The sequence below is a fragment of the Podarcis muralis genome, chromosome 7 (assembly GCF_964188315.1).
Source record: "Podarcis muralis chromosome 7, rPodMur119.hap1.1, whole genome shotgun sequence".
Taxonomy (NCBI): Eukaryota; Metazoa; Chordata; class Lepidosauria; order Squamata; family Lacertidae; genus Podarcis; species Podarcis muralis.
In genome coordinates, this window is record NC_135661.1 from 9,925,893 (window position 1) to 9,951,415 (window position 25,523).

Consider the following 25,523-nt stretch of genomic DNA (forward strand, 5'->3'; position numbering starts at 1 on the left):
GGTCATTGTGGAGTTCCTTCCAAGGTGTCTAGCCTCAAAATGGGATTCCGCCTTCTGGCTCTGTGAGTCTGCAAATTCTACACAAAATCCTCCCCATCCCACAGAATAAACATTTATCCTGAAAGACCTACACTGGCTCCCAGTACATTTCCGAGCACAATTCAAAGTGTTGGTGCTGGCCTTTTAAAGCCCTAAATGGCCTCGGCCCACCTGTGGCGGAGCTTCATGCTCCGGCACCGGGGGGGGGGGGGCACCCAGCGTGGGGGGGGGGGCAGCCGCGATGGCACCCCACCAGGATCATGCTGCCAGCGGTGGTGTGCACTCCCCCTGCACTCCTCTTCCTCCGCCAGTGCAGCCCAGTATACCTGAAGGAGCGTTTCCACCCCCATCGTTCTGCCCAGACACTTAGGTCCAGCTCCGAGGTCCTTTTGGTGGTTCCTTCCCTGCGAGAAGTGAGGTTACAGGGAACCAGGCAGAGGGCCTTCTTGGTAGTGGCACCCACCCTGTGGAATGCCCTCCCATCAGATGACAAGGAAATAAACAACTATCTCACTTTTAGAAGGCATCTGAAGGCAGCCCTGTTTTGGGAAGTTTTTAATGTTTGATGTTTTATTGTGTTTTTAATATTCTGTTGGGAACTGGCCAAAGTGGTTGTGAATGCCCAGCTGGATGTGCTGGGTATAAATCATTAATAATAATAATAATAATAATAATAATAATAATAATAATAATAATGCAATTTGATGTGAGACACATGGAAGCACATTCTTATTTGCACACATTATCCAGCTTGCACACATGCTTTGTCAAACACATCTGCTAATATTTGCTTTCCATCACAGTTTTTTTTTTTAGTAATTCCATCCACAGCAACATACCCAAATTGGGAGTTCTGGATGGATGAGAGGGAGCTGGGGCAACAGGTGTGTGAGGTGCAGAACAGGAAATGAAGATCATGGGGAGAGATGAGCATCAGCAAAGTGAAGAAAGCGAATGCTGCTTATTGCATTTTCCCAAGACAGTTACAAATCTGATAGGCAGCATCTATGCTTTGGAACTCCCAGACTATTGACATTAGGCAGGCGCCCTCATTATATTGTTCCAGATACTTGCTGAAAACTATTTCACGGGTGGCACTGTGGTCTAAACCACAGAGCCTAGGGCTTGCTGATCAGAAGTTCGGCGGTTCGAATCCCCACGACAGGGTGAGCTCCCGTTGCTCGGTCCCTGCCCCTGCCAACCTAGCAGTTCGAAAGCACATAAAAGTGCAAGTAGATCAATAGGTACCACTCCGGCCGGAAGGTAAACGGCGTTTCCATGCGCTGCTCTGGTTCGCCAGAAGCAGCTTAGTCATGCTGGCCACACGACCCGGAAGCTGTACGCCGGCTCCCTCGGCCAATAAAGCGAGATGAGCGCTGCAACCCCAGAGTCTGTCACGACTGGACCTAATGGTCAGGGGTTCCTTTACCTTTACTTTTTACCCAGAAATTTAATGTAGTTATCCATATTTGTTTAAAACTATTTTTCTGTTTCCTTTACACTTTATCTTTTACATACATATTTTTTTTTAATAGTTTTGTTAAATTTAGGTGTTTTATTGATAATTTTATCATGTACACCACTCTTGTTTTCTCAGTAGTCTATGAATCGTCCTAAATAAAGGGGGATTTTTAAGCACAACTGGCAAGGACCCCTGCCTTTGAGGCCAGCTCTAGAAATATTAAGTGGCAAGGAACTTTGGTTTTCTTCCCCCAGAGCCCATAGGAAACAGAACTCCTATCCAAAATGTATAATCAGTTGTTAGATTGGGAGACAAAAGATGAGGAAGTAAAGGAGGTCATGATTAAATGGGCCATAGATCTCGGATACAATCTAGAGTACGATAATTGGATGAAACTTTGGTGTAAGGGTATGAAATTCACAGCATGTATTGGTCTCCGTGAAAATATGGAAAAAATGATGTACCGTTGGTACATCACTCCAGTGAAACTGGATAAAATGTACAAGACGGGGGACAAAACATGCTGGAAATGCAAAACTAAAGAAGGGAGTTTCCACCATATGTGGTGGACTTGTGAAGAAGTGAAAAGGTTTTGGAGTTCTATTTATGATGAATTAAAAAAAATACTGAGATATACCTTTCCTAAAAAACCTGAGGCTTTTCTTCTGGGTATGATAGGAGATGAAATCAGAAAAGAAGATCAAACATTATTCCAGTACGCAACGGTAGCCGCTAGGATATTGTTAGCGCAAAATTGGAAAAACCCCAACATTCCAACTGTTAGAGAATGGCAAACCAAATTGTTTGAGTACATAGAACTAGCCAAGTTGACACAGAAAATTAGACATCAGAAAAATAAAAAATTTATTAATGATTGGAACAAATTTACAACATATATAGAAGCAAATTTAGGAAATATTAAAATCACAGTAGGTGAAATATAAAACCTGCGACGTACAGATCTAGTGAAATAAACTGCAGAGAGATATGGGGTAGGAACAGCCCAATCTGAGATGGAGGGAAGTCAATTATTGTCTTAAAGTAGATTCGTTTGTTAATTGTGACGTGTGTTAGTTTTTGGTGTTTTCTTTTTGGGTTTTCTTCTTTTTGTTTGTGTGTTGTTTGTTCTATTTCTAATGTTTTATGTCTTTTTCTGTGCAGTGGAGAATTTAATAATAAGATATTAAAAAAAAAAAAGGAAACAGAACTCAGCAACACATTTGTGCAGTATCCTTAGAACACAAAGAGGTAGACATAATACATTATGGCAAGTTGCAAAGATTTTAGTGAGAAAACAAGGAAGCCAGGGGGTTCTTATATGTAAGAATATTTGTTTGGGAATAAAGGAACTTCATCACTTACATTTTACCTAATTGCACAGAACTTGGGGCAACGCAGCACTTTCAGGGGGGAAATGTTCTGAGAGAGCATTGATTTAGATGCTTCTAAGGTGATTGTGACCGGGAGAGAGAAGCATTGCGTAAATTTAAGTGGATCATTTGATGGCGATTGATTGGTTTTGAGACCAATGGTAGGAGAAGCTCCATCACTGCTAAGCCTTTGAGGTAGCCAATCAGAAATTTATTTAAAGCTTGATTCCACCTCCCTATTGATTCTGGACTTCCACCATAAAAAGACCAATTCAGGTCAGTTGGCTATTAACTAAGAAGAGCTCTGCTGCTGGATGAGGCCAGAGGGCACCGATCTAGTCCAGCATCCTGCTCTCACAGATGCCAGCCAAATGCCCATTATTGGATGATGCCCATGAGCAGGACCTGAGTGCCACAAGTCATTGCGAAGAAGGGGCTTACTGTCACGTATTCCACGCGGCGCTTTCAGCGAGACACTAAGAGTTCCAGGTTTTTCCAGTGCAGTCTTTTTTAATGTGAGCTATATACAGGCATTTATAAAAGAAGCAGTCCATACAGAGTACTTACAAACGAATACTCTCCACCACAGCACCACCACACTACAGCACAACCACCACACCCACTGTTAAATAGGCTTTCCTTTTAAAACAGGTGATAGCCAATCACACTAATCACACTCCTGCTGAGTCACTCTGACCCAGCAGAGTATTGCATCATCCTGTTGAAGCCTGCAGACTTATCCAGTATCCTGCGAATCCCAACACTCCTCCTTAAGTCAAAGGCTTGAGACCTAATAATTCTCTTAAGTCTCGAAATTTAGGAGCATCCAAACATTTTGTATACAAATCTGCCACATTACATTTTGTGTTACAGTGCTGTACCTTTAACACATTTCTTTCCAAAGCATTTTTCACATTTCCGTATCTTATAGCAATATGTTTACTCTTGCTTTTAAAGTTCTGTTGGTTAGCAAGCTGTTGTGCAGCCATGTTGTCACTTAGCACAGTGATTGGCATTTCTGAAGGTATTCCAAGCTCTTTTGTTAGGCAAGCAAACCATTCTATTTGTGATACACATTCGCTTATGGCTGAGTACTCTGCTTCACAAGTACTTGTGGCAACAAATGTTTGTTTCTGGGATTTCCACTGAACCAGGGCATTTCCAATATATATGGCATAGCCAGTGGTAGACTTTCCATTTTCTCTGTCCCCCCAGCTGGCATCAGCGTATGCATACACTTGCTGATCATATCCTGTATCCAGCACCAGTTTGTAATCTTTTGTGCCTTTCAGATACCTTAGGATTCTTTTAAGTGCTACCCAATCTCTCTGAGCCGGGTCTGCACTTCTTTGGCTTAACATGTGCACTGCCAATGTTATGTCGGGTCTTGTCCAACAACTTAAATATAACAGAGAACCCAACAGAGAATGAAACGCTGTTGCATTCTCACATTTTTGCCCTTCTGGTTCATTTTTTTGTACTGGGTAGTTATGGGAGTGTCAACCTCATTTGCCCTCTCCATTCCATATGTCTTCAGTAACTTCTCGATTTTTTCCTTCTGACTCAGAGAGTAGACGCCCTCTTCATTTCTCTGAACCTCTACTCCTAAGTAATTCTGAATCTCTCCCAAATACTTCAGTTTGTATTTGTTACCTAGGCTGTTTATAAACCAAGACACTTGCTTTTGTGCAGTTGTTATTAGACAGATATCATCAACGTACAAAAGTAAATAACAAACACTTCCTTGCACCATTGCTGAATATAAACAGGAATCAGCCAGGCTTTGTTTGAATCCCATCTTTTTCAAAGTTGTGTCTATGCATTCATGCCATAGACGTGCACTTTGGTGTAAACCGTATAATGCCCTTTGCAGTTTTAACACCATGCTGTCTCTTTCCAGCTCATAACCTGGTATTTGCTGTAAATACACCTCGGCGTCAATAGGACCATTTAAATATGCTGAGGCAACATCAAAATGATTAACTTTTAACCCTCTCAGACTTGCCATTGCTAAAACTGATTTTACTGTTTCAGCCTTTGCTGTTGGGGCAAACACTTCATCATAATGTATCATTTTCCTTTGTGTAAAGCCCCTTGCAACCAACCTGGCTTTCCTCTGACAACTACCGTCAGCCAGCTTTTTCACTTTAAAAACCCACTTACAGCTTATGGGCTTTTTACCTTCAGGCAATTCTGTAGGTACAAAGACATTGTTGTTTAGCAGAGAGCTATACTCTGCCTGCATTGCCTTTAACCACGCCTCTTTCTCTAGAGTAGGTAACTCTTGCACTTCTTCAAAGTTTTCTGGCTCAGTTACACAAACCTGGTTTATGGTGGCTGGGAACCCATAACGGTCTGGAGGTTGACCTTTATTACTTCTTGCAGACCTCCTTGGTTCATTAATCTCACCCCCTGGGCTACCTTCAGGACTGCTTTTGGGGTGGATTGACTCTGTAGATCTACCTCCTCCTGTCCCTGTTGCACTTTCTTCTCTCCCTTGCTTTATGCTAGCAGCTGGAGAAAAATGCTCAACCTTTACCTCCTCCCTTTCAGTTTCTCTGGGAGAGCTGCCAATTCTCAGCTTTGTTTCAACTGCCTTATCAGGTATGCTCGGCAGTAAAACTTTTTCTGGCAGCAGGTTTGCATGTATCTTGGGCCAATTTCTTTGCTCATTAAAGCTGGCTGATCGACTATAACTCAAAAGATTTTTATCATCTTCAAATCTATAGGCTTTCGTACCACTTTCATACCCAAGAAACAGCAACTGCTGTGCCCTTTTCCCACCTTTTCTTCGGTTTTTTACAGGTATGTCAACCCACGCCTTTGTCCCAAAGATTCTCAAATGTTGCAAACTGGGACTTTTGTTATAGAGGATTTTATAGGGTATGTCATCTAGTACCCTTGACCACAAGCGATTCCCAATATAATTTGCGGTCTTAATACTCTCAGCCCAGTACTTAATTGGAAGATTTGCATCTGCTAACAATGCTTTCATTTGTGTCTGCAAGACACCTCCCCTACGCTCTGCTACCCCGTTCTCCTGAGGCGTCACCACATTGGTAAGCCTATGTTTAATCCCTTGGGAACGCAACCAGTTTCTTAGGGAGCTTGCCATAAACTCTCCTCCCCCGTCTGTCTGAATAGAGCACACCTTTTCGCCAAGTTGCCTTTCTACCCTTCTTACCCAAAACTTCAAAGTTTGGGCAACATCAGACTTTTGCTTTAATGGATAGACCCAGCCAAATCTAGAATAGTCATCCACTAGGATCAAACAATACTTGTTATGGGAGACACTTGGTGGAAAAGGACCAGTTACATCAGCATGAATCAACTCCAGTGGTTTTTTGGTTTCTCTCTGGCTTGCTCTTGCTACTGGGCAAGCCCTGCTTTTAACCTCCTTGCAGATATTGCAGTCTAAGTAATTATCACAACTTTTAATGTTTTTCATCCCCCCACACAACTCCAATGTTTTGTTTAGCACCTTATAGCTAGCATGAGCCAGACGCCTGTGCAGGAGATGAATACACATATCATGGGTTGGGACATTTTGCACATTCGCAACCTTAGACTCACACTGCAGTACATACATATTAGCTCTAAGGTTAGCATTTGCCAACACTGTCCCATTTTGCTTTATCTGGCACTGATTTCCCACAAAGTTTACTTCAAAGCCTGCTTTTGCCAAGTCAGGAATGCTCAGGAGATTGTTTTGCAAACTAGGCACACACAACACATTCCTGAATGTGTGTCCCAGCTGTGGGAACACAACCTCCCCCTCACAAACCACATTAGCTTTCTGGCCCGTAGCAAGACTTACATGTTTTTTGTTTGTAGCCCTAGCATCAGTTAGCAGTCCTTTTCTTTTACAAAAGGTTTGAGAAGCTCCACTGTCCAGAACCCACAGCTCTTCATTTTCTTGACCATCTGCAGACACCCAAGCGGTGGTCTCTCTCTGCTGCCTCTTGTGCTTCTGCTGTTTTTGTTGTTTTCTCGGGCAGTCCCGCAGCAGATGTCCACTGGACTTGCAGCAAAAACACCTTTTTACTTTGTTGACCACCGGCTGGTCTGCAGCAGCTCCTCCTGGCTGTTTCTCCGGCTCCCGACACCTCTGCTCTTCCCGGCTGTTGTTCCCTCTGGGATGCTCCAACAGCTGGGCTGAGGCCATCTTTCGCTCTGCACGCCTGTCCTCCTCTGCATACAACCGTCCGGTAACGTATTCCAGAGTCAGCTTATCAGTCTCTACAGACTCGAGGGAGTTGACCAGCATATCATAGCTGTCATCAAGGGAACTCAGGACTATAAAGACTTTGTCCTCTTCCCCCACAGGCCTCCCTCTTAAGGCTAGCTCCTGGAAACAGCCTGTTAGGAATTTTAGGTGGTTTACCAGGGAGTCCCCCGGTTTCTTCTGACACCGGTACAGTCTCCTGGTCAGTGTTATCAGTGAGCCAGCTGTCTCTCGCACATGGACAGCCTTGAGCGCATTCCACGCCTCACTTGCCGTCACCTTGTCAGCTACGTAGACTAGCTGGCTGTCGTCCACTCCAAGGATGATTGTAGCCAAAGCTTTCTCATCCCTTTCATCCTCCTCAGAGGGCTGCGGTGGATCTTCCACCACTTTCCACAGGCCCTCACGCTTGAGGAAGTGTTGCATGCGGACTGACCAGGTGCTGTAGTTCGTGGCCGTCAGCTTCTCCAGCAACATGCCAGTTCTGGACTGCTCCATCCCTGCAGCTCACCTCCAGCACCCACGGCTAGATAACTGCCACCTGTACTCTTGCGCAGCGGGAGCGTGCTGGGCCCATAACCCTGTCGCGTATTCCACGCGGCGCTTTCAGCGAGACACTAAGAGTTCCAGGTTTTTCCAGTGCAGTCTTTTTTAATGTGAGCTATATACAGGCATTTATAAAAGAAGCAGTCCATACAGAGTACTTACAAACGAATACTCTCCACCACAGCACCACCACACTACAGCACAACCACCACACCCACTGTTAAATAGGCTTTCCTTTTAAAACAGGTGATAGCCAATCACACTAATCACACTCCTGCTGAGTCACTCTGACCCAGCAGAGTATTGCATCATCCTGTTGAAGCCTGCAGACTTATCCAGTATCCTGCGAATCCCAACACTTACCTGCGAATGGGTGTTCTGAAATAAAGCTCCAAAATAGCTGCCTGTCCAGAATTTCCTGAAGGGGGTGCCAAACCCTAGACACCTGAAAGGGAGCGCTGTTGGACTTCATCGAAACAGAGGTTTCTGTCCACCATAACAAAAACTATCAGGGAGCTGGGTTTATTTCCTAGCATTCAAGAGAAGCTTTGTGGCACTTCACCCTAGACAGCCTCGGTCCTGAGCTGCAAAGCTGTGTGCCTGTTCTGGCAGAGACACAGCAGCTTGGGAAAACCTGCTGCTTCTCTTTCCCCTCTCCATTTTCTTGATTACAATTATTTCCTTTACCAATTAATCTACGAGCATTGTAACCACTGGACAAAACACAGCTGATGCCCAGGTTGTTGTTCTTTAGTCGTTTAGTCGTGTCCGACTCAGGCACTCCTGTCTTCCACTGTTTCCCGCAGTTTGGTCAAACTCATGCTGGTAGCTTCGAGAACACTGTCCAACCATCTCGTCCTCTGTCGTCCCCTTCTCCTTGTGCCCTCCATCTTTCCCAACATCAGGGTCTTTTCCAGGGAGTCTTCTCTTCTCATGAGGTGGCCAAAGCACTGGAGCCTCAGCTTCACGATCTGTCCTTCCAGTGAGCACTCAGGGCTGATTTCCTTAAGAATGGAGAGGTTTGATCTTCTTGCAGTCCATGGGACTCTCAAAGAGTCTCCTCCAGCACCAATGCCTAGGTTAGGTTGGACCATATTTCTCCTTCAGTTGCAACAGAAGCAAGGTGCAATTTTTGTTTTTGTTCCCCCCCCCCCAATTTTTTTTATTAGTTTTCCAAATTTATGACACATAAATCCACAAACATGAAAAGAAAACATTAAAAAACAAAACAAAAAAAAAACGAACATTTATCCTAACTGTAATAATTCCACTTTTGTTTACATTGTTGGGTGACTTCCTCGAATCCCCCGGCTGAGTTTCCATATAAATCATTGTAGCAGTTTTCCAAAACTATTTTTACATAGAATTTACTTGGTTGATTAACATCTTTCTTTCTTTTTCATTTTAACAACATAGTATTCTACAACATCACATATTTAAATCCTAGGCCTATCTGATACTCGCAAGTAATTCTGTTTAAGTTATCTTAACATAGTTAGCTAAATAGACTTTGAATTTCTTCCACTCCTCTTGGTGGTGCTCCTCCTTCTGGTCGCGGACTCTTCTAGTCAGGTCAGCTAGCTCCCAAAAGTCCATCATCTTCATCTGCCATTCCTCCACTGTTGGTACTTCTTGTAGTTTCCAATTTTTGGCCAATGTTATGTACTGAGTTGAATAGGATCCAAACTGCAGCAGTCTGATTGGTCCTAGAACAATAGGATCCAAAAGGCAGCAGTCTGATTGGTCCTAGAACAATAGGATTCAGAATGCAGCAGTCTGATTGGTCCTAGAACAATGCAGCAGTATGATTGGTTGGCAGGAACCACCCAATCATGCTCCAGATAGAAGTGAATCCACAACCTGATTGGCATACAGTAGAATTCCGGAATTAGCCAATCATGTGCAGCCCATTGTGTAAATAATGTATATAAAGCAGATACTTTGAGGGGACATTCATTCATTCCTCCTCACCACTATGAGCTGAATAAAGAGCATGAAATCACTTTGCGACTCTGAGTATATTTCAGCCAACAAAATTCTAGCTGCAGTTGTGGAATACAAAAACAATCTGGCATCTTTCTTGGGCAATTCCAAGCCTGTTATTCCAAGTAGAAAGGCTTCTGGTTTCTTAATAAATGAGTATTACAACATTTTTTTCCAATTCTTGATAAATCTTTTCCCAGAAGTCTTTCACCTTGGGACAGGTCCACCACATATGTGCAAGGTGCAATTTTTGTGCCCGTTGCTGATCAGGTCGAAATTGCCGCACATGGTACAAAAAAAACAACTGGGGTTTTTTGGCCCAGCAAATGCGCCAGGTGGGCTTGGCAATAATAATAATAATTTAATAATAATAATAAAGCTACTCATCCTTCTGACAAGGGCTGTGTTCCTCCCGGCAGGCTGTGGGCATTTCGGTGGAGTTTGTCTCCCACATCACCCGCTCCTTCGCTATCAGCACGGAGCCCACCAAAGTGGAGAGAGCCAGGGAGGCCACAGTCAACATGGGGAGTGCGGTGAGTCGTGGGGAGGGGGGCACATGTGGGGTGTCTGTGGCTTCGTTTAGGATGTTGCTTGGGTGCATTGGGGCAGGGAAGAGAGATCAGGCTTTGGTCTTTTGAATGTCCACGGTGACACCCCCCACCACCTGCCTCTCCCCTTCCATTCTGCTCAATTCATTGCATCAGAATTGTGATGCCCTGCAGTGCCATCTAGGCTCGGTGCCCAGTGTGGTGTAACTGGTCGCGGTGCCCTAAAGCCCCCTCTGGAGAGGTCCTGCCCTCATGGGGCCTTTGGAGCTGGTTTGTAGAATCAGTGAATTGTAGAGTTGTAATTTGAATCCCTGCAACGGGGTGAGCTCCCGTCGCTCGGTCCCTGCTCCTGCCAACCTAGCAGTTCGAAAGCACGTCAAAGTGCAAGTAGATAAATAGGTACCCCTCCGGTGGGAAGGTAAACGGCATTTCCGTGCGCTGCTCTGGTTCGCCAGAAGTGGCTTAGTCATGCTGGCCACATGACCTGGAAGCTGTACCCGGTCAATAAAGCGAGATGAGCGCCGCATCCCCAGAGTCAGCCACGACTGGACCTAACAGTCAGGGGTCCCTTTACCATTACCTAAAGGACCCCAAGTGTCATCTCCCTGTATGCAGGTAATCTCGCTTTACTGGTCGAGGGAGCCGGCGTTTGTCCACAGACAGTTTTTCTGGGTCATGTGGCCAGCTTGACAAAGCCGCTTCTGGCGAACCAGAGCAGCGCACGCAAACGCCGTTTACCTTCCCCATTTACTTTGTCGTGCTTTCGAACTGCTAGGTTGGCAGGAGCAGGGACCGAACAACAGGAGCTCACCCCGTCGTGGGGATTCGAACTGCCAACCTTCTGATCGGCAAGCCCTAGGCTCTGTGGTTTAGACCACAGCGCCACCTGCCTTGCAGGAATCACAGCTAAAAAATGCAATGGATGGTTGTCCAAGCTCTGCTCCCCCTCTCCAGAATCAGTTCTGTTCTTCTCACCCCCCCCCCCAATGAACACACTGCTTTTGGTCATCCAGAACCAGCTCCAAGTTGGCACGAGAGCTCCTCAGCCTCTCCCTCCACTTTCCAACTTCCACTCTTGGGAGTTGTTTGTGCCCATCTGGTGGGCAGCCAACTGGGCATTGGGCTGTGTTGGTGAGGCTGCCAAGGCCATAGCACTCCTCACCTGCCTGCAGAGGCAGTTCCCACTGCGTCAGCCATCTCTCCCCCTTTTCCCCCATTTGGAGATTTCTGGGTATAACCAGCTTGTGCTGTCTGCTTGCTCTCCCTCCAGGTGTTTGCTGGCGTGGCCATGACCAACCTCCCGGGCATCGTGGTCCTGGCCTTTGCCAAAGCCCAGCTGATCCAGATCTTCTTCTTCCGCCTCAACCTCATCATCACGCTGCTGGGGATGCTCCACGGACTCGTCTTCCTGCCTGTGGCCCTCAGTTATTTCGGTGAGCCAGTTTGCCATCCCAAGCCGGACCCCTACAAAGAGGGGCAATTGCTGAGGCAGCCTGTAAAAGGCACCCCTGACCGTTAGGTCCAGTCGTGGCCGACTCTGGGGTTGCGGTGCTCAACTCGCTTTATTGGCCAAGGGAGCCGGCGTACAGCTTCCAGGTCATGTGGCCAGCATGACTAAACCGCTTCTGGCAAACAAGAGCAGCACATGGAAACGCCGTTTACCTTCCCGCCGGAGTGGTACCTATTTATCTACTTGCACTTTGACGCAGTGGCGTAGCATGGGTTGTCAGTACCCGGGGCAAGGCAAGTAATTTGCGCCCCCTAACCCGTGGATTTGCGCCCCCTAACCTGTGGATTTGCCCTAACCCCAGATGTTGCACCCGGTGCGGCCGGCCCCCCCTGCACCCCCCACGCTACGCCACTGCTTTGACGTGCTTTTGAACTGCTAGGTTGGCAGGAGCAGGGACCGAGCAACAGGAGCTCACCCCGTCGCGGGGATTTGAACCGCTGACCTTCTGATTGGCAAGTGCTAGGCTCTGTGGTTAAACCCACAGCGCCACCCGCGTCCCGAGACAGCCTGTAATGAGGGGCAAAGAGGACAGGGGCACAGAGGGATGGAGGCACAGCTCAAGCTGCCTGCGACAGGAGGGGGAAGTGGGTGCCCACCATTGCTTGTGGGGTGCGGTGGGCGAGAACTGCTCTTTCTAAGGAAGTGCTCTGCAGAGGTAGTTTGCTTGCTGCAGGAGGTTCCTCTCTCCATGAGACCTCGCTCTGGGTTCTCCTCCTGTCGAACAGGCCCATCTCTTCCTTTCTTCTCCAGGGTTTCGGAAAGATGCAAATCCAGCTGAGCTTTCATTCATTCCCTTTTTAAAAAATAAATAAATACCACTTTCTCACACCCACACAAAAAGATGCTCAAAGTGGCTTGCAGGAAAGAAAACAATGCATTTCAAAACCAAACCGTGCAAAAAGAATTTCCTAATAGCACAGCAAAACACATGTAAGCTGTTTAATCCAGTTTAATCTTCAGTGCTGGCTTTAACTTGCTTATTTAGAATACACCCCACTTCTGAAGAGTTGGCAGCACTGCTCTGTACCAGGTCCCCAGTCGCTCAGCACAGTGCCTGTCTGCCTGTACGTTTCCGAGCACAATTCAAAGTGTTGGTGCTGGCCTTTAAAGCCCTAAATGGCCTCGGTCCAGTATACCTGAAGGAGCGTCTCCACCCCCATCGTTCAGCCTGGGCACTGAGGTCCAGTGCCGAGGGCATTCTGGCGGTTCCCTCATTGCGAGAAGCAAAGCTATAGGGAACCAGGCAGAGGGCCTTCTCTGTAGTGGCACCCGCCCTGTGGAACGCCCTCCCATCAGATGTGAAAGGCATAAAAAAACTATCTGACATTTAGAAGACATCTGAAGGCAGCCCTGTTCAGGGAAGTTTTTAATGTGTGAGATTTTAATGTATTTGTAATCTTTGTTGGAAGCCACCCAGAGTGGCTGGGGAAACCCGGCCAGATGGATGGGGTACAAATAAAAAATTATAGTAATAATAATAATTATTATTATTATCATCATAGAGCCCCCCGCCCACGCCATGCAGGACAGAGTTAAACTATGGAACTTGCTCCTACAGGAGGCAGCAATGGTCGTCCAACTCAGTGATGGCCCCCAACTCAGATCGCTTTAAAAGACAAGTTCACAGAGGAGAGGGCTATTGATGGCTCTTAGGCACGATGGCTCAGCTCTGCCTCCACGGTTGAAGCCAGCAAAGCTTCTCAATCCCAGTTGCTGGAATCCACAAGAGGGAAGAGGTCTCTTGTGCTCAAAACCTACTTGCTGGTCTCCCAAAAGAGGCATCTGGGGTGGTCACTGTAAGCATAAGAGGCTGGACTAGATGGGCCATCATCCAGCAGACTCTTCTTATATTCTTATGAGCTCCCTCCCTCTTCCCAGCAATCAGACCCCAGCTATGAACAAATCATGGCGGTCAGTGCTTCTCTTCTGTGCATGCTCCTTGGCCGAGACAGCAACTGTCCTCCGGAATGGCTGCTATTAAGTAGTGGGTTGACACAGAGATTTCTCCAAGTGGTTCTTTATAGTAAGCTGGAACTGAACTGAACAGCTTTTATAGGCAGCCAGTTGTCAACATTATAACAACACCACCCCAGGGTTTCCCACCTAAATTAACTGACGTGGACCTGAGTGAAAACTATACAGTCATATCTCGGGTTGAAGTAGCTTCAGGATGAGTATTTTTGGGTTGCGCTCTGCGGTGACCCGGAAGTAACAGGGTGTGTAACTTCTGGGTTTTGCGGCACAGACGCTCAAAATGACGTCACGCGCATGCGAGGAAGCGGCGAATCGTGACCCGCGCAGACGCGGGTTGTGTTCGCTTCAGGATGCGAACGGGGCTCCAGAACAGATCCCGTTCGCATCCAGAGGTACCACTGTATACACAATACCCCTGGTGGCCAGGGTAAGCACTTCAATACATAACACCTGCCATGTGGTGCGGGTGCTTCATGTGAAGTTTGGGAGCCTGGTGGCTGACTTTACCTCTTTCTCTCTCCCTCCCACCAACTAGGGCCTGATAGCATCCACTTGAGTGTGCAGCAGAAGAAAAAAAGCAGCCTGGTCATCGCCAACAGCCTTGCTCTTGAAAGCAGCAACGGGATCCAAAACCAAGCCTTTAGTGGCTGCAACGAGGATCCACAGGACAGACCCAAGCAGGAGGGATCTGAAGGAGTGGGTGGCAGCTGCCCAGAAGGAGCGGGCATCTAGGCAGACACGGGACAGAGGCTCCGGGCAAGCAAGGATGCTGGCCAGTCCGGGGAGCAACCACAGCAGCCCCTGCAAGCGAGTGCCGTGTGTGTGCGTGATTGTGCGCACACCCCAAATAATAATTATTCTCCAGCCCGCATCCCTGTGAGCAAGAGGGCAACAGTACAGTGTTATCTGTAAGAACCTGGTTCCTAACTGCAAGAATCTGCCGAATGTCGGTAGATTTGTAAACCAGAGTTCTGGCCTTGTCCCAGCCAACCAAGGAGAGCTGGAGAACCCCACGAACTGGTCGCCTGTGGTCCCCCACTTTCTGCAGCCACCAGCCTGGTGGAGGATGTGACTCCAGGCATTTCTTTCTCCACAAGATGCTCCTCTAAAGAGAAAGGAGAACCAGGACATAAGACTGGGACAGATGTGTGATGGGACCGCCTTGCCAATGCTTCTGTGCTTCTGGTGGTTGGGGCCTGTCTGAGAACCCCATGGACGTTCCCTTGAGTTCCGTCTGCGAAAGATGGGGTGGAAATAGAATAAAGATCAAAAGCAGCACAAACACATTTCTTTGTGTTCCTCAGCAATTCTCTGGTGGTTTGTCTCTTGGTCAAAGCTGCCCTTCCCTCTAACTATGGGGCTTCAGAGGTTGCACAGGGTTGCAGAGCTGTGGCTCTAGGTGGGAGGGGGAATAATAATGGCCCGCCCCCAACACCCAGTTTTGACCCTGTCCTATTGAAGCCACTCTCTGGTGCCAACCTACCAAATAAAGGTAAAGGTAAAGGGACCCCTGACCATTAGATCCTGTCGTGGCCGACTCTGGGGTTGCAGTGATCATCTCGCTTTATTGGCCAAGAGAGCCGGCGTACAGCTTCCGGGTCATGTGGCCAGCATGACAGAGCCACTTCTGGCGAACCAGAGCAGTGCACGGAAACACCATTTACCTTCCCGCCGGAGCGGTACCTATTTATCTACTTGCACTTTGACGTGCTTTTGAACTGCTAGGTTGGCAGGAGCTGGGACTGAGCAACGGGAGCTCACCCCATCGTGGGGATTCGAACCGCCGAACTTCTGATCAGCAAGTCCTAGGCTCTGTGGTTTAACCTACCACATCCCATAGCCTACCAAATAGCTTTCACCTTAGTCGGCCTGCCTGGGGCAACAGAGAGCAAAGGGTGACCTTGAGTCACAAGCTTCTGTGGACTGGTTGGTTATGTCAGAAGCATCTGGTGCCATCAGAACTTGGCATAACCCCATATAAAACAGGGCAGGTATGGAGGAGGGAGGTAAATGGCTAATTGCTCCAAGGCCAGCAAATGGGTCCTTCGCTAAGACGTCACCGTACCTTCTTTCCTCCAGAACACAGGAGGAGACAGAGAGACCCCTCTTCCCCTGTTTTACTCTCCCCTCCACAAAATAAAAGAAGATATTATTTTGCTTTAGTGATTTCCCCCCTTTCCATATGGTGGATCCAGGGTGTGTGTGAAAGCAATCCTATAGACACCAGCCATGGGCTAATCAGGCCCGCAGAACAACACCTGCTTGCCCAATTTCGGGTGTCATGGGTGATACTGGGGTCATTTTCCTTTTCAATATGGCTGGGCTGGAAGGCAAGGCTGATCACTGGCTGATTGATAGGGCTTGCAAAGGAACCATTTGGTGTCAACGTGCTTGGATGTCAAAAACAGGGCACTAGGCAACAAGCCCATGAGGAGGGGACAGAACATATGCTACCATCAGGCCGGCACTCAGCAGCTGCCCCATCTCACATCTGAGGGTGGGGGGCGTAAAGATGAATATGAAACTCATAACATTAGAACCTACGGACATCCAATGAAACTGAATGCTGGAAGAAGCAGGACAGGTAAGAGAAAGTCCTTCATGCAGTGCAGTTAAACTATGGAACTCGCTGCCACAGGAGAGAGTGATGACCAATAACCTAGATGGCTTCCAAAGAGGGCTGGACAAATTCAGGGAGGAGAGGGCCATCAATGGGTACTAGCCGGCACGGCTATGCTCTACCTCCACAGTCGGAGGCAGAAATAATGGTTCTGAATCCCAGTTGCGGAGGAGAGTGCTCTTGTGCTCGGGTCCTGCGTATGAGATTCTCCACAGGCATCTGGTTGGCCACTGTGAGAACGGGAGGCTGGACTTTGGCCTGATCCAGAAGGCTCTTTTTATGTTCTTTACCCATACAAGGGACGCGGGTGGCGCTGTGGGTAAAAGCCTCAGCGCCTAGGGCTTGCCGATCGAAAGGTCGGCGGTTCGAATCCCCGCGGCGGGGTGCGCTCCCGTTGCTCGGTCCCAGCGCCTGCCAACCTAGCAGTTCGAAAGCACCTCCGGGTGCAAGTAGATAAATAGGGACCGCTTACTAGCAGGAAGGTAAACGGCGTTTTCCGTGTGCTGCGCTGGCTTGCCAGATGCAGCTTTGTCACGCTGGCCACGTGACCCGGAAGTGTCTCCGGACAGCGCTGGCCCCCGGCCTCTTGAGTGAGATGGGCGCACAACCCCCGAGTCTGTCAAGACTGGCCCGTACGGGCAGGGGTACCTTTACCTTTACCCATACAAGAATTCCAACTGAGAAAATTACACGACCTTTTCCCTCTTGTTTTAACAACTGATAGCTCAGTCTGTAGAACACGGGACTCTTAATCTCAAGGTCATGGGTTCAAGCCCCAAGTTGGGCAAAGCATTCCCGCATTGCAGGGGGCTGGACTAGATGACCCTCACGGTCCCTTCCAACTATACAATTCTGTGATTCCAAGTTATATATTTTGCTGTTCGATTGGATTTCTTTTTTAAATTACAAAAAACAAAAAGAGCCCATTTTCTCTCTGGAATATAGCCATCCTTGCCAGACAACTCTCCGGACAAAATATTTTTTTTCTGCAACTTGCGGGTGATCACCGATCACCCCTGGAATAGCCAATGAGAGACTGGATGCCCGCTTTAAATCTAGACGAAGTCACTGGAACTCAGGGCTGGCAAGGTGCAGGAGGTGTCGCACTGCGACCGGAAGTTGTGAGGCAGCACGTGCTCGGCTTCTCTCTTTGGACGCGACCCATCACGTGCGGGCGCTCGGGTTCTCCCTCCCTTCCTCTCTATCGCTAGTCTCTGAGTACATCCGGGCACCTCCGCCCTCCCCTCTTCTCGCGATACTTGGCCGGTTCATCCTTCTTCCCAAGATGGCGGCCCCCTGGTGGAGGGCGGCGGCGGCGGCTCGGCGGGGCCTTGAGGCGAGTCTGGGGGCGGTCAGAAAGTCGTTTTTTTTGGGGGGGGCTGGAAGGGGCTTCACGCGCTACCGCGGAGGGTTTAGAAGCCCCCACTCGGCCAGGAAGCTCCCCGCGTGTGACTTGGGGGGGGGGGGCTGCCTCTCAGCCTACCTCGCAGGGTTGTTGTCCTAGCTGTCAACTTACAGATCTGAAAATAAGGGACCAGCAGCCTCGAAAATAAGGAGGCACAAATACAAGATGGGGGACACCTGGCTTGAGAGCAGTACATGTGAAAAGGATCTAGGAGTCTTGGTTGACCACAAACTTGACATGAGCCAACAGTGTGACGCGGCAGCTAAAAAAGCCAATGCAATTCTGGGCTGCATCAATAGGAGTATAGCATCTAGATCAAGGGAAGTAATAGTGCCACTGTATTCTGCTCTGGTCAGACCTCACCTGGAGTACTGTGTCCAGTTCTGGGCACCACAGTTCAAGAAGGACACTGACAAACTGGAACGTGTCCAGAGGAGGGCAACCAAAATGGTCAAAGGCCTGGAAACGATGCCTTATGAGGAACAGCTAATGGAGCTGGGCATGTTTAGCCTGGAGAAGAGGAGGTTAAGGGGTGATATGATAGCCATGTTCAAATATATAAAAGGATGTCATATAGAGGAGGGAGAAAGGTTGTTTTCTGCTGCTCCAGAGAAGCGGACACGGAGCAATGGATCCAAACTACAAGAAAGAAGATTCCACCTAAACATTAGGAAGAACTTCCTGACAGTAAGAGCTGTTCGACAGTGGAATTTGCTGCCAAGGAGTGTGGTGGAGTCTCCTTCTTTGGAGGTCTTTAAGCAGAGGCTTGACAACCATATGTCAGGAGTGCTCTGATGGTGTTTCCTGCTTGGCAGGGGGTTGGACTCGATGGCCCTTGTGGTCTCTTCCAACTCTATGATTCTATGAAGGGATCAGCAGCCAAAATAAGGGATTTTGGCTTAGCTTATACTTAAATCCGCCACTGATGGAGCCATGCTGCTTTGGCTGCGACTGACTGGGTTTTGCAGGGGGTTGGACTAGATGATCCTAAGGGTCTACAACTCCCACCAAAGAAGAGGGGCGGGCAAAACTGATGAACGACGTCGAGATGGCAAAGCTTACAGGCAGAATTAGAAACCAGGAAGAGGACCTCTTTAATAAAGAATGGGGAAAGTTTATAATTTATTTGAAAAGCTATTGTCAAGAGTTATATACATTGGTAGGATTGACAGAAAACTTGTAGTAAAAATTTGAACTATGGATGGACAAATGATTTATAAAAATAGAGTCATGAAAGGGATGCAGAGGGGGAAATCACTACATTAAGATGCTGCACTGGTTGGAGGGTATGCTAAGGAGCACGTCAGGGCTGCCGTCGTCCTGGTGCGAGGAGTTCCATCGGCCCTTCCCCGCCCTAGAGAGAGGGGGGGAGGGAGACTCTCACCCACGCCGCCCGTGAGCCCGGCATGAGGCGGTTGCGGCGCCACTGAAGCGCCACCCTTCTGCGCCCCTCCCCTTCCCCTCCTTTTCCTCCTCCCTCAGGCTGCCTCCTCAGCTGCCGCTGCCACCTCTGGCTTCCCCTGGCAGCCCGGCGGAAGTCTCTCAAGAGAGGGGCGGCCTGCCCGCCCGCCGCCACCCAGATCCTCACGACGCGCCCCTGAGGGGGAAAAGGGAGATGCGGCAGCTCGTGCGCGCACTCTCTTGACACGGAGGACCCCGAGCTGCTGCTTCCCTCCCGAGCCGGGCGAGCATGAAACCCGGGAAATTTAAGGGACATCATCAATAAGGGACAGCAGCGGGACACGGCGCTGGGATAAGGGAGTTTCCCGCCATATAAGGGACGGTTGACAGCTATGGTTGTTGCTGTTGTTGTGGGATTTATTGAAGGAAGTGGGGAGAGCCATGCATGCCACCCTGAGCTCCTTGGAGGGAAAAAGGCGGGATATAAACGTGACAAATTACGTTTTAAGGGGCCTTCGCTTAAAAGCCTCCAACGAAGCCTGGAACAGGCGCGATGAACCTTCAGCTGCTTTTCACCATCACGAAGTTCTTCCTGAAGTTCAGTCTAAATCTCTTTACCTTCAGTTCCGGGCCTGCCCAATTTCATGTGTGTCAGGGGCAGCTAGGGTGGTGGCCTGCAGATGTTGGACCACAATAGCCATCAGACCCAGCTAGGGATGAGGGAAATTGTGGTCCAACAACTGCCACCTTGAAAGTGACCTTTTATTGTTGTTGTTTAGTCATTTAGTCGTGCCCGACTCTTCATGACCCCATGGACCAGAGCACGCCAGGCACTCCTGTCTTCCACTGCCTCCCGCAGTTTGGTCAAACTCATGCTGGTAGCTTCGAGAACACTGTCCCACCATCTCGTCCTCTGTCGTCCCCTTCTCCTTGTGCCCTCCATCTTTCCCAACATCTGGGTCTTTTCCAGGGAGTCTTCTCATGAGGTGGCCAAAGTCTTGGAGCCTCAGCTTCAGGATCTGTCCTTCCAGTGAGCACTCAGGGCTGATTTCCTTCAGAATGGATAGGTTTGATCTTCTTGCAGTCCATGGGACTCTCAAGAGTCTCCTCCAGCACCATAATTCAAAAGCATCAATTCTTCGGCGATCAGCCTTCTTTATGGTCCAGCTCTCACTTCCATACATCACTGCTGGGAAAACCATAGCTTTAACTATACAGACCTTTGTTGGCAAGGTGATGTCTCTGCTTTTTAAGATGCTGTCTAGACATAAAGGTGACCTTTATGTCTCCTAATTGTCTCTGTATGTTGCACATGCCCAATGCCTTCAACTTTTCCTCATAGCACCTTCACCATCTTTGTTCCTCCTCTCCTGGGCATGTCTCACTATGTCAACATCATCCTTAAACTGTACGTGGCCCAGAATTGGGCACTCCAGGTGACACCTGCCCAAAGGAGAGCAGAGCTTTGGAATCGTTGCTTCTCACAGTCTAGACGCTGTATGATTTCTGGTGGTACAACTTAGAATTGCATTAGCCTTTTTAGCTACTCCACAGTGCACTCCTGATTCCTGTTTAGTTTGTGTTCTACTAAGACCCCTAGTTCCTTTTCACACGTGCTCCTGCTAAGCCAGGTGTCACCCATCCTGTTCTTCTCCTGTCAGGATAAATCTTGAGTCCTTCTCCTGCCTTCAATGGTATCCACTACCCCTGGTGTCTTCTGCAGATTTAATGAGCATCCTCCATCTAAGTCATAGAGGAATATGTTCAACTATGCCAGGCCCAGAATGGAACCCTAGGGCATCCAACTTGCCTCTTCTCTCCAGGAGCCACTCTTTGGTACAGTCCATCACCTAAAAATAGCCCGTATTATCTAGCCCACATGCAAGCAGCTTTCAGTGCTTCTGGAAGATGAAGTTGTCAGCCAGGCATCAGGAATTTTAGATTCAGCAAAGCTTGCCTTCCAGTATATATCAGGATAGTTGAAATCTCCTCTTTGAAAATGTGCGCATCTGGCTGTGATAGCTCAGTCGGTAGAGCATGAGACTTTTAATCTCAGGGTCCTCGAACAGAAGCCCTGCATTGGATAAAAGATTCCTGCGTTGTAGACAGTTGGACTAGATGACCCTGAGGGTCCTATGATTCTAGATCTAGGAAGGCATCATTCAAGTCTTCTTTTTGGCATGACAGTCTGCAGCATGCTCCCACAAAGATGTAGCTGTTATTTCCCTCTTTAAAAAACTTTTTACCCAAGTGTTTAGGTTTGTAGATGTCTTCATTCGTGTATGCATCCTTTTAATGATCTGTTCTTTTAAAATAATCTAAGCCCTTCAGTTCTTCCATTCCATTCATGAATCTCATTCCACCAGGTTTCAGTAATGGCTATTGAGTATCGTTGCTTTCCTGTCTTAAGATTTTGAGTCCATCCTCTTTCTTTCCCGTACATTTCAAACCTTTCCACCATCTCTGTGGCCAGTCCCTTAATTCTAGTTTTCTTCTCTCTTTTTTGAGGACATAACCTTCTTGGAGGCTATCAGTGCTGCCAAAATTGTTAGTTCTTGATAACTAAATGGCACCTCTTTGTTCAGAGGCAACAGCATCTCTGAGTAGTGGGTGCTAGAGACCTAGAAAGTGTGGTGTGTGCTTATGTCCCCTGTACTTCAAGGGAGCTGTTGAGCTAACCTAAAAATATGCATAGAGGTGCTTGGTTTGGTTCTCCATTGTGTCAGATGAGTACCTGATTGTCATTCTGTTTTCAGGCCTTTGTACGGAGTCCTGGCAATACTTCCTGGCACCTCTCTGCAAGGCGGGATTTCCAGACCAGTGTTGCCTGCTGTAAGGTAAGAGCCTGAGAGATCTAAAAGATACTTGGGTGGCTGCTGTCCTGGGAATGCTGTGGAGCACTCGGCCTTTTTCCAGGAAAGACTGGTTTTTTGTCCTTCTAGGGCCAGGGTTTCAAATGGGGTTCTCTGACTTTGCTTGCTGCAGAAAGCTAACCACATACCGTACTAAAAGGTGTTGGGAGCACCTTTCATTTTGTCTGCAAAGGGATTTTTCTGTATGAATTAGGTCCACTCACATTTAGGCCAGGGACGTGGGTGGCACTGTGGGTTAAACTACAGAGCCTAGGACTTGCCGATCAGAAGGTTGGCGGTTCGAATCCCCACGACGGGGTGAGCTCCCGTTGCTCGGTTCCTGCTCCTGCCAACCTAGCAGTTCGAAAGCATGTCAAAGTGCAAGTAGATAAATAGGTACCTCTCCGGCGGGAAGGTAAACGGCATTTCCGTGCGCTGTTCTGGTTCGCCATAAGCGGCTTAGTCATGCTGGCCACATGACCCGGAAGCTGTATGCCGGCTCCCTCGGCCAATAAAGCGAGATGAGCGCCGCAACCCCAGAGTCGGCCACGACTAGGCGTAATGGTCAGGGGTCCCTTTACCTTTACATTTCGGCCTGTGAGGGGCCCTGAGCATGCCACAGCTGAGTTGGGTTCAAGGGAGCCTCTACCCCCCCCCCTGTCAGGACCTTTCAATAGAAAGGCCAGGTCAGGAAGGGGATCATAATTAGCACCACAGCATTCAAGCGGGGGGGGGGGGGGGTTTGAGTCTTCTTTCCCCAAGAGTCTTCTTTCTCTTGTATAAATCTTCCTTGCACAGCAATCTGCATTAGAAAAAAAACCACTCCCTTTGGTCAAAGAGTCAAAGACCCTTGTGGATGTATTGTAAATCACCCAGAGGTCTGTGAGGCCCTGCCCACTGCTGGCTTCCTGCGTATTGTGGCACTTTAGGCAAGGGCAGAATGCCTTCCATTATTATAAAGATGGCATAGGATTCTCCTATGCGCACACATGCTGCTTGTGTGAGAGAGGTAAACACCTCCTGCAACACCTCTCTTGCAGAACCGAGCAGCTCGGGTTCGTGTTGGGAAAGGAGACAAGCCCGTAACCTATGAGGAAGCCCACCCACCCCACTTCATTGCACACCGCAAGGGCTGGCTCTCCCAGCACACAAGTGAGTTGGGGGGGCAGTGGGGGGGAGGAGGGAATGGGCTGTTCTGACACTTGAATCAAAACTTTTTTAATTTGGAAAAGGTGGAGATGTGCAAGTGGTCTGCGGCCACTCCTTCCTGGAAGGTTTTGGGTTTGGGGCTGTTGTCATCAAACAGGGCCTAGGACACTATTGTTGGGGAAAGGAGGTGGGGGGGGGGTCATCACTCCTGACATCTTCCACACAGCTTGTGTCTTGAAAAGAGAAACTCATTCGGTGTTCTTGTCTGCAATGAGTGGTTTTCTTGGTAGGTATAGATACTCCCTTGGGACTTGTTATGAGCTGCATACAAAGTTCTTCCAAACCTGGCCTCCTTGGAAGGGTATTCAGTCACTTTGATTTGATTTAATATTTGTAATTCTGCTTTTCCAGCAACAGATGCTGAGCTCAAAGCAGCCCACAACAACCACAAGAGCCTTAAATCACAAACATACATTGCAATCACGATCATATCGAACACAGCAGCATATAAATAAAGCAAAAAGACAACCACCAATTCATCAAAACAATTAATGCAATTCGATAAAGGCATAATAATTCCCCCTGGAATTGACCTAGGTTGAGAGCCATGTCCTCATTGGCTCAGTCATTTTGCCACCCAGTGAAGTTGTGAAGCAAAGGGCTGGTTGAAACTACCAGCGCTAGCTATGACCCTCCTGAATGCAGAGCACAGTGAGGATGGTGCTCCCTGATACAGAAAGTCAGTGTGGTATAGTGGTTAGAGTGTCAGATTAGGACCTGGGAGACCAGGGTTTGAATCCCCACTCAGCCATGAAGCCCACTGGGTGATGTTGGGCTAGTCACTCACACTCAGCCTAACCTACCTCACAGTAAGGATGAAATGGGGAGGATGAGAACTATGTATACCACCTTGAGCTCCTTGGAGGAAAAAGTGGGATCGAAATACAATAATTAATGAATTAATGACCTCCCCCCCTTCCCCTTGTCTTGTTGCCTGCCCTGTAGGTAACCTGAGTGGCGAAGGAGGGGCAGCTGAACGCTCTGTGGAGGATGTCTTCATCCGCAAGTTAATCTACGGCACCTTCCATGGCTGCCTGGCCAGCGATATTGTGTTGAAGCGCCGTGCCAACACGCTGGTCATCTGCGCCATTTTCCTGCAGAAGCTGCGGCCTTCCAAGTTCTACTTCCTGATTGGCTACACAGAGACGTTGCTCTCCTTCCTGTACAAGTGCCCCGTTAAGATGGAAGTGCAGACGGTTCGTGAGAAGGTGGTCTACAAGTATATTTAGTTCTGGACGTCCCTGCTGGGGAGAGCTTGTCTTTGAGCCAAGACCCAGCTGGGCCTTCTTGAGCCAGGAGCAGGAGCTGTCCAGCCAGGGACTTCAGAGGGAATTATGGGCACCTGGGGACTTCTGCTTGGAAGCCACCTTGTAAGGAAGACACTCAGTTTGCTTGTGAAGGCTCAGAGAATGACTGAGCCCTGGACTCTTGCTGTGAAAGGAGCTGGGGTTTTGGGGTTTTTTGTTGAAATCCAAACAAAGAATGTTTGTGCCCCTTATTTGTGGCTCTTTTCAGATCTGTTTTCCTGGACTCTTGAGATATGCCAGGAGCATCCCAGAAGCTGTTGACATCTATTTGGCTTAGCCCTGCTCCAGGCAGGGGCTTGAAATATCTTTGTGGCTAATACAGCCGTGGTGCAGTAGCTGCTCAAAGCAGCCCCTTCTATATGGCAGCCTCTTTGTGGTGGTCCTGCAGGTTTCTGTTTGGTGCCAGTTACAGAATATTAGGGATGCGGGTGGCGCTATAGGTTAAACCACAGAGCCTAGGACTTGCTGCTCAGAAGGTCAGCGGTTCGAATCCCCGTGACGGGGTGAGCTCCTGTTGCTCGGTCCCTGCTCCTGCCAACCTAGCAGTTCAAAAGCACATCAAAGTGCAAGTAGATAACTAGGTACCACTCCGGCAGGAAGGTAAATGGCGTTTCTGTGCGCTGCTCTGGTTCGCCAGAAGCAGCTTAGTCATGCTGGCCACATGACCCGGAAGCTGTACACCGGCTCCCTCGGCCAATAAAGCGAGATGAGCGCCGCAACCCCAGAGTCGGCCACGACTGGACCTAATGGTCAGGGGTCCCTTTACCTTTACAGAATATCTGGTTCACACAGGCAGTGGGTGGCAGTTCATTCCTTCTGCAGGAGATAACTTTACTGTTCAGGGAACTGGGCCGCTTTTCTCCGGGAGAAGAAAAGGCCAAGGAGTAAACCCTATACAAATCTGAAGCGGAGTTCCTAAGACGGTTGGATGGCACCTTGTACGCCTCCTTCCGGCAACTCCTGCAGCCAAGCTGGTGCCAAATGTACTTCTCTGCTTTCCTTTGGACCACATCAGTGAGGCTGAGTGGGGTGGTCTTCTCATCTGGACAGCCCTGGACCTCCGTACACACTG

At 48.5% G+C, this 25,523-nt stretch overlaps 2 protein-coding genes across 2 annotated transcripts in view; both read left to right on the top strand.

Annotated features, from left to right (window-relative positions):
• Positions 1-14,943, top strand: part of NPC1L1 (NPC1 like intracellular cholesterol transporter 1) — a 39,128-nt gene extending 24,185 nt beyond the window's left edge. Inside the window, exons 17-19 of the mRNA XM_028741254.2 lie at positions 10,045-10,158; positions 11,444-11,606; positions 14,193-14,943. Coding sequence (XP_028597087.2) covers positions 10,045-10,158; positions 11,444-11,606; positions 14,193-14,389 — 474 coding nt within the window. The 3' untranslated portion in view covers positions 14,390-14,943. The remainder of the gene's footprint in view (positions 1-10,044; positions 10,159-11,443; positions 11,607-14,192) is intronic.
• Positions 14,944-20,402: 5,459 nt separating this feature from the next.
• On the top strand, positions 20,403-24,642 carry MRPS24 (mitochondrial ribosomal protein S24). Its single transcript, XM_077930946.1, has 4 exons — positions 20,403-20,519; positions 21,831-21,920; positions 22,976-23,087; positions 24,090-24,642. The coding sequence occupies exons 1-4, from the start codon at positions 20,403-20,405 to the stop codon at positions 24,371-24,373; spliced, it is 603 nt and encodes a 200-aa protein (XP_077787072.1). The 3' UTR covers positions 24,374-24,642.
• Positions 24,643-25,523: the final 881 nt, after the last annotated feature.